At 35.0% G+C, this 8,877-nt stretch overlaps 1 protein-coding gene across 2 annotated transcripts in view; it reads right to left on the reverse strand.

Annotated features, from left to right (window-relative positions):
• Positions 1 to 43: 43 nt before the first annotated feature.
• Positions 44 to 8,877, reverse strand: part of kcnq1.1 (potassium voltage-gated channel, KQT-like subfamily, member 1.1) — a 49,399-nt gene continuing 40,565 nt past the window's right edge. For both annotated transcript variants that reach the window (XM_008405689.2, XM_008405688.2), the window contains 6 exons: positions 7,970 to 8,099; positions 4,664 to 4,739; positions 2,799 to 2,893; positions 2,542 to 2,588; positions 2,354 to 2,415; positions 44 to 1,462 (listed from right to left, as the gene is read on the reverse strand). In XM_008405689.2, coding sequence (XP_008403911.1) covers positions 1,196 to 1,462; positions 2,354 to 2,415; positions 2,542 to 2,588; positions 2,799 to 2,893; positions 4,664 to 4,739; positions 7,970 to 8,099 — 677 coding nt within the window. In that variant the 3' untranslated portion in view covers positions 44 to 1,195. The remainder of the gene's footprint in view (positions 1,463 to 2,353; positions 2,416 to 2,541; positions 2,589 to 2,798; positions 2,894 to 4,663; positions 4,740 to 7,969; positions 8,100 to 8,877) is intronic.

The raw sequence follows: 8,877 nt of genomic DNA on the forward strand, positions 1-8,877 counted from the left end.
GAAAAAGGAAATAAAAACAGGTTTGGGAATACCCAGAATGCTAGCTCCAAACAAACTCTTGTCATGGCCAAACTTTAGGAGAGAGTAGATAATGCTACAAAACCTTCCCTCAGTAATCAACAGCTACAGACTTTTTTTTAAGGTGCCACTGAGAATTGTTAACAAAGGAAAAAATAAAATTAAATGGCAAAGGGTGTTCAAGGACTTTTTCTTTATATGTATACGATTACTATATAGMAAGGAAAAGTAAGGGGAGTGAACCAAAAGCCCTTATGAGACAACTGCTCAGGCTGCTATGAAGCTTCTGTTTAACATAAAATATCTACATGGAGATCTATTAACCTTCTGGATAGTTTTTTCATTACTGTGACAGTTTTTTATTGTAGTAATATAACCAACCACAGCATCACATTTAGCATAAAATAAGACAAGAGGTAAGTTTGCTTRTAGAAGTATCAACATTTAAACAGTTCACCTCTGGCTGTACCTGTTAMGTACTAAGGTGGATTGATAGTATTTTTTGCTTTTGTCAAAGTCATTATCAGAGTCCCACCAAGGAGCAAATGCATGGCTGTATCTTGATCCTCACTCTCCCCTGACCTAAGTGACAACCTAAGTCCACCTTAAGTGTGCAATGCATGCAGGATGCCCTCAAATTTCTCACAAAATGAAGATTCCTAAACATAACTGAACAAGTCTTTGCTGACAGCAAAACTGTTTAGTCTTTTTTTTTATGCTGCAGAAACAAATAGTAAATAATGATTATACAAACATATTAAACTTTTTTGTCATTTGCTTTTATGGTATTTGAAAACTCTAAGAATAAAATAAAAATGATACAGGTAATATTCAGTATTAAATATTCAAACTTTCATTTTTTTTCACTAGAATTTTAGAAACAAAAACAGCTAGAACACAGATGTTAAATCTTAATACTTTAAAATAGATCAAAGTTAGACCTTATATGGAAGTTRCCCAACAGACATGATTTGAAAGGCATTGGTTTCTTACACTCCCTTCATACATTTGCATCCTTACACATGYCACATGTCCTGTCATCATGTCAGTATTTCAGCAAACAGCTGTAGCTACATATTCTCATCACAGGCAGGAGAATATGTCCAGTGCGTCTTTACCCATCATAAACAGATGAGCAAACATTGTGAAGCGCATTCAGGATGTCTGGTTTCAAGTTTCAGCAGCTCTCATCCTGACTGGCAGTGGAGCTGCATGGAGGGTTGGGGCACAGCACGGTGTTGGTGTTGTTGGAGGAGAAGGATGAAGGGGAAGAAGACAGCTGGTCATTAGTCGGCAGGCTGTCCTGGCTGTGGAGGACATTACAGGTTCGTCTGAGCCGAGGTCTCAGCCGGCCTCTGACTTCACCCCCACCGACATCCCTCTGGTCCAGCAGGAAGGTGAGGGACTCTGCGATGTGGTTCAGCGTTTGATCCATGTGTGTTATCTGTGAGATTTTCAAAACATTGTTGATAAAATGAAACATTTTGAACTAGATGGGTTTTGTTTCCATCARAAGATTACATTCAAGCAACATGGGAATAAAAGCCACACAATTTTATTRCCAGAATGATTAGTCAGTATGCAACATCAACAGTTTATGTTTTATAGTTAAATTAATTTATATAAATGTGTCTAACTTATCAAAAGGTTTCCTAAGAAGTCAAATGATAAGGAAATAACGCTCTTTTTGATATATATTCAACGGCAATATCCAAGTATCGATAAAGCTTAAAATTATGGATTGCACAATATATTCTGCTAAGACAAAGTAAATTTTTGTCTACAGTGTGTTAGAGAAAATGTTAAATACAGCACATATTAAGACAGAGCACTAAGTCTGGTAACAACAAGAACCATCATAACTTAAAATAATTCTAAAAAAAATCAGATTTATGAATTATTCGACATGCATTGCTTTATTAAGTGTGTCTGTTAACGGTTGTAAGATGAATTGTGGGTAGTGAATTCAATTCATATTTGTAAAATATCTGCAATATTCAAGTTTGTTACTTGAAGTAATGAAAAAAAGAGTCAACACACGTTTCATATTTCGTTATAACAAATGATGGGAGGGGAAAAAAAGCAACCGTTTGTCATATCCAAAACCACTTTTAATTGTGCTTACTGTTTAATAAGTTAACTGTGTTGTCAAAATTCTCTCAAGAGGACATTCATAAGTTGTTCTTTCATAAAGGTCCACAACCTATTAATACAAAATGAACATTGTCTGATTTAAATATAAGACTTTTATCTAAAAAAATAAAAATAAAAAAGTGCAAACCACTTGATGTAAAAGGAGGGTTGTAAATTTCTACTGACATTACACAGTTCCTACCTTGTCCTCCATCCTGTTGAGCCTTGATCCAATTGAGTTGTTTCCTTTATCTCTGGCGCGGTCTTCAGAGGTTGACATTAGGCAATAAAATGTAAAAAGAATAAATAAATAAAACAGACCATTAAGTGAAATGTTCTTTTCACAGTTAATATAATCCATTTTCAGGTAGAAGTGCAGTGATTTATTACCTGAACCCGTCTGGAACAAAGTCATTTTCCCCAAAGACTGATCTAGTCTGAGAGAAACAATAGAGAGCTAACGTCAGAAGAATATTTATAGATTCCCTCTGTGTTTCCTCTGTCACCCTCACACTCTTCCGTGTTCCAAGATATTTTCGGGAAGGATTGCTTTTCTTGATATACTTGCAAAAAGATGTACATCATAAACACATTTCATTACTCAAGGGAACTCATTAATTTAAGCTCATTTTACTTAGAGAGGATACCTTCTCTGAAGCTCCTTGATCCGCACCATGAGGTTCAGGTGACCCTGAGAGTACTGTTCAATCACATCTCGGACATCATATGGCTTACGAGCTTGCTAAAAAAAAACAAAAAAGACATTGACTGAATTATTGATTAAATGACACTTAACACCTATACTTTACAGGTCTATTATTTAGTTTCAGTTTTTTCTTTTAAAAGCACTGTAAAAGTTTGTCTTTTTTTTATGCTGAGACTGGTGTGTATTTACTGCGCTGGGGACATTTACAGCCCACACACTAAAGATTAATTCTGTACACACAGCATTTTTTATTTATTTTTTTCAGTTTTGCTTTAATTGGCCAGTGCGGACGAAACCCTGTAAGAGCTCATTTACAGTTTGCTGCTGATGAGTTCTTGTGATCAGAAAAATGCTGGTCATTGCTGTTTGATGTGTGGGCCCTATAAACTGCTCACACAACCACATCGGTATTAGGGTGTTAAGTAATAAGGTACAATAATGTGTTTGTTGCATTGTAGCTATAGCAATGCAAAACTAGGCCGAATATAAGGAAGCAGCTTTGTTTAATTCAACTCTGCTTCTGAGAAATGCAGCTTTACRATAAGCCAGATAAATCACTAGTTTTGAGTTCTTATATTTCAAACTGATACGATTTACAGTCATCTCAACATACACTTTAAACTCCTTTTTTAATGCCAATCAAGTATGAGTATGACACATTCATAAAGAGGTTTATTTTGTAGACATTGCATTTAAATTCTTCTGATGAGCTCCTTGATGTTCTTCGCAAATTGAAGTTAGAAAAACAGATTCTTCATTAGTCAGCAACTGATGTTTTTCCAGCATTAGTTGACCTGAACTCAGTTMATGGCAATGATCCYAACACCTTTATTTGATCATTTCATCTCAAGTGCTGCTCTAAATTAGACGTAGTGGCTCTGGTTAATCAGTCATGTTCATCAAAAACAGAACAGTCCTTKAATAAATGATAATATTTCTAGTTTTAAGAAGAACGTGTTAAAGTTAAATTAMAAAGTAGTTTTKRTTATTTTCACTTTGAAGAACTTATAATACCTCTTTCAATAAGATTATATAAACTTTGGAAGTGCTTAMRGTGCTTTGCTTCCCAATATTGTCACCCTGCACAGTTGTACAGTTTTAAGACATCAGCATGATTTTAAAATCATGAAACCCTCTTCATATTCTCCCAACCTCTGTTTTTAATCTGGTTGGCTCCTGCATAGGGGATTTTTTCACCCAGTGMCTGTTTTGGCTCACCTACACCACTTTTAGATCCCTTTTCACATGTGTCAACAAAAAGCCATTGAAAACATTCTGCTGGTTCAAATATCTGCTGCAAGACAAGAACAAACAAAACAACCTACATCTCTCCTGTTTTTTGTTTTTTAAACTTGTCATCTGTTCATTTCAGAATTACTTTGAAAATTCCGATTTTATCTCTCAGGATCATGCAAGGACAACACCTTTTCTATATTAATGAATAAAGTCATATACTTTTACTTCAGTCCCTAGGTCCTAAATGCAAAATCTACTCGTAATCCCAAAGATAAGATATAAAAGTCACTGATATTGCTCTTTCCAGACTGTTGTCATTYCTGTATTATAATGTCTAGAGCCTGGACTCATTTAAAATAGCTGCTAAAAGATTATTTTTCAAATAACAAACCAGATTAGGCCTTCTGGAAATATTACAATGCATTTTTAATTATCCATTTACTTTTTAGACCTGTTTTGGTTATATATATATATAGTTTACTTCTGTCCTTATACTGTTTTCCATTATGATAAAAGAAGATACCAAGAGTTAAAAAGAAACATAGTATAGTAAAAAAAATATGCTCTTACCTGAAAATTTCTCTTGGCCACAAAATAACGCATTTTCTGTATGACACGAATGGCTTTTCGGTGCGACTCCGTCAATCTGTGACAACATGTTTTAAAACTGTTTAGCTTCTTAGTTCTGAWATCTCAACACACCTTGTGAGTGGATGCATCACACAAAAAGTTCCTGCACAAAACCTTAAATTAAGGCCGGATCCTCTGTGCTTTTCCTTTGATTTTTCTTCAGGTATCACAAAAAAAACTAAGAAAAGATTAACGTTATGYCAAAACTCATCAAGTTAGAGAAAAATATCAAGCATGCTCTTCTTCCCTGTGCAGTCTACATCAAAGCTTCTCCCTCATTACCTTGCTTCCTTTTGGTGTTACCAAGGTGATAAACAGTGAGAACAAAGGCAGGTGAAAAATTGTAAAAAGCCCAGAGTGATTGTGAGGCAGTTAGCCTGCATTATTAGGTTTTGGGAATCATTGAAAAGCTGTTACTTATCAGCGTTCATTACTCTGTAAAAGCAGTGAGTTAGGATGTGTGGTGGGARAGCTGTGCATGTTTTGTTGAGTTGCATTTGCTGTAGAACAAGGTTTTTAAGAGCTTCATTATGGACTTTTAAAAGACTCGATTTTCRCATCTGGCTATAATAACATTTGGCCAAATTAACATAGCGAACTGTCAATAATTTAATCTCTGAGCTATTATAGAAACCATTTCCATCATAAAAAGGAATATGGGTTATTGATATAATGAAAGCCCAGGCAGAGAATCCAATTTTCTATTAATTTAGTAGGCAGATATTGAAATGCTTTCAAAGTGCTGTCTGAATAGTAAAGGCATTTCTCTCTAATGAATGTTGTGATATGAACKTATTAAGCCAAGATTAAGAACATCGTCATCCTTAAAGAAGTAGTTCAATAGTTCAGGTTGTTCAATAGAGCTCAACAACCTTGCAAAGATTATGTTATTGATGGTTATTGATTTATCTTGTGATAAATGTGAAAATGAAATAAGAACTAATTTMTTTGTATTTATTGCATGTTTGACCACAGACATGCAATAAATASCTCCTCTCGCARTCTAATCAACTTCAGTCAGTACTCAAATTTAAAAGCGTATATATAATGATCAATGATAAAAGGAAATAAGCATATTTACAATTTTTTTAACAAATTACATAGCTTCATTTATTTTTAGGTAAAATTATCCAAAAGATATTTAATATGTTTAAAGGCAACTAGGGATACACAATCAYGACAAGTGCCTAGCTTTAACTAAACCTAATATTTAATATTATATACAAKGCTACTTGAGAACAAATGGAATAACAGGTATACTCCAAAGTAGAATAAGCATCAAATATCTCTGCATCTTATATTATTTAGGTTATTAATGCAGCATCTAAATCAGTGTTGCACCACAAACAAGCTGTAGTGCATGGAAATAGTTCATGTATGTGGAATTCTGATATGTCGTGAGATAAAAGGTTGCTTTTAACTTTATGTTATTGTCTCTTTTTTTATTTCTTTAGATTTAAAGATCAACTGAGTATCTGGGAAACWGCTCATTTCTCTCAGAGTTCCCTCAGGTGGTCCGGATTATTAACAGATGTTATCACAAATGTCATCAGTTTAGCTTTCAGTTTCAAGCTTCTGGTATTCTAAGGTAAGTGAAGGATCTGCAAATAGATTAAGCAAAAATGATTCTGTAACTGCTGGGATTCATAATACACAGACTCTGTATGAGTGGCACATATGTGCCATATAAATTATTTGAGAGAGCTGTGGTGCTCATGCAGCAACATTTTTTGACTTGTCTAAAAATATCCACAGCAACCTAGCTTATCTAGTGATCAAGCGATGTCTGCTACAGTGTCAAATGCCTACTAGAGATGCTGGAGCCTTAGATTTCTATGACATTGTGTCTTCTTCAGCATTGAAGAAAAAAGGCAGCTATACAATAGTTTGACAAGGATGTTACAGTACATCACTAGGGGCAACAGTTATGTATACATCTTCCTTTTGCTTACTTGGATAAAAAAGAAAACAGGGATTTTATCTATAGGCTATGCTTCAGACAACACAGGCTTTTGATCATGATGCCGTAGTTCATGAGATCAGAAACTGAATCTCTTTCATCTTTTTCAAGGAACAATGAAAGAGGGTTAACTAAATTACTGCAGATGGAACATTGAGATTGAATGGAAAAGCCAGGCTTTATAACTACAACAAGAAAGTTGAAACATCGACAAAGCTATAAATTGCTACTTGACTGAATTAAACATTAATTTACTGAACATTGTCAAAACTCCGTCATAATTATCTCCCAAGACCACAATAAAATAAAGTAATATAAGTTAGAAGTTTAGGGGAATTTTGCAGTTTTCTCTGAGGTTGCAACAAATGTGACCAAATTATGGCTGTGTTTCTTATATATATATATAAGCACAGCCATAATACTTACACTTTTCTTGACTTCAAGTTATTTTACTTTGAGTATATGTCGGTGCATTTTTGTTTTGTTTCTAGAAAAAGAAATGCTAATGCTAGAAAAAGAAATGCTAAAACTCTCAGTAGCCCAGAGGTCTTTGATTTCAAAATCATGCTGTACTGTGATATTAACTGTAATAAACGTGAATCCTTTTTAGATCAATGCATTGCAAGACTCCTTGAAATTTCTGTAAGAGACTTAGCAAAGCTTTTCTTCCTCTTATGTACTGAGCTTACACAATATGGACATTTTGGAAATGTATGTTGGAACTAAAAAGAACCCAATAAGGATTTCTTTTTCACCGTGTTCTCTCACCACAATTACGAGAAATAGTAGTTTGCCTCATAATGATTCAATTTAGCATGGGATTTGATGTGGCGTTGCTCTGTGAGAACAGCTGGTTACGTATTTTGGAGCCAGCAGAGCACAGAGTTATCGTGCCAACAACACGGCTGCGTGCAGTTCTCACTCTGCATCATTACACCACCATTTAGAACGTGAATCCCACGGGTCAGAACTGTCGCTCCATTTGTTTCACTTACCRTGCATCTACATTATACTGCCTTTACTTAACATTCACTTCCATATATCAGTGGCAGTCTCTAGCTGTGTAAGTGCCTCAGAAAACACAAGGGATTCTCTCTAGCACACGATCATGAGCCCTTTGGGGTTGGCATAATGCAAAGGTTAATTACAAACAGCATAAAAAATAAAATACAAGCAGACCATCTTTTGCTGGTCCATGCTTAAGATTCACTCACACATAAACACTGATTAACGCTGCGTGGTTTGATCTAATGCAATAACATTGCGACAGAGTGATGGCGACTCACTGTGATACTGTGCTGGCTGGAGCCAAATCACTTTCTCGCTCAAATTCCAGCTCTAGGTCGTCAGCAAAGCTGCAGTTTCTTGGCAGTGCAATGGGGGACTGGGTATCCATTAGGCTGGGGCCTCTTTTTACTGTAAATTCACAAAAACCAAGTTAATTGTTGTTAATGGGGCAACATCTTCTGTACTAGCTTTGCTCAGCTTTGAAAGCAGATCAGATACAGGTGTATTTATACACATTTTTTAGTATTTTTTTTATATTTTGTTAAGAGATCTTCATGTGATGTTCCACTTGAAATGACAAAAAATGAATTTGTATTTGCAAAAAAATGTACATAAAGGCAACAAGAACAAAAATGAAAGACAAAGAAAAACATTTACATCACATTTGTAAAATCCCAAATGATCTGGGAAGGGACCTGTTCATTGTGGCAAAGTTATAACTACATGTGACCTTGCGTGTTTAGAGCAGAGCGCTGCTTTGCATTATTCCAGAACTGCCACTGAGAAATAAGATCTAGTTCAAAAAGCAAAACAAGGCAGTGACAACTCTAACCTCTGTTTGCCTTACACTCCTGTTACACTAATGCATATCTCCCTTGTGTTTGAATGACATAGGATGGTTCCTATCTTTAAGAAACAATAAATCACCTGGATAAGGCCTTTATTTAGCCAGAAAGATCTCAGTGACATACAGCATCTCAAAACAGGAAGTCCTGGACATAAATTAAAACAATTTCAGTGAAGACAGAAAACAACTTTCAAGCTTTGCTTCCCTACAGATTTGATATTATAGCACACAATCGTATCACCAGCTAACTAATAATAATTTTAAAAATCTAATGTTTTTGGTAATGTGGAAAAAAATGTCAACATCAGCACCAAAACTCTGAGAAGTCTCATATATATA

The sequence above is a fragment of the Poecilia reticulata genome, linkage group LG3 (assembly GCF_000633615.1).
Source record: "Poecilia reticulata strain Guanapo linkage group LG3, Guppy_female_1.0+MT, whole genome shotgun sequence".
Classification (NCBI taxonomy): Eukaryota; Metazoa; Chordata; class Actinopteri; order Cyprinodontiformes; family Poeciliidae; genus Poecilia; species Poecilia reticulata.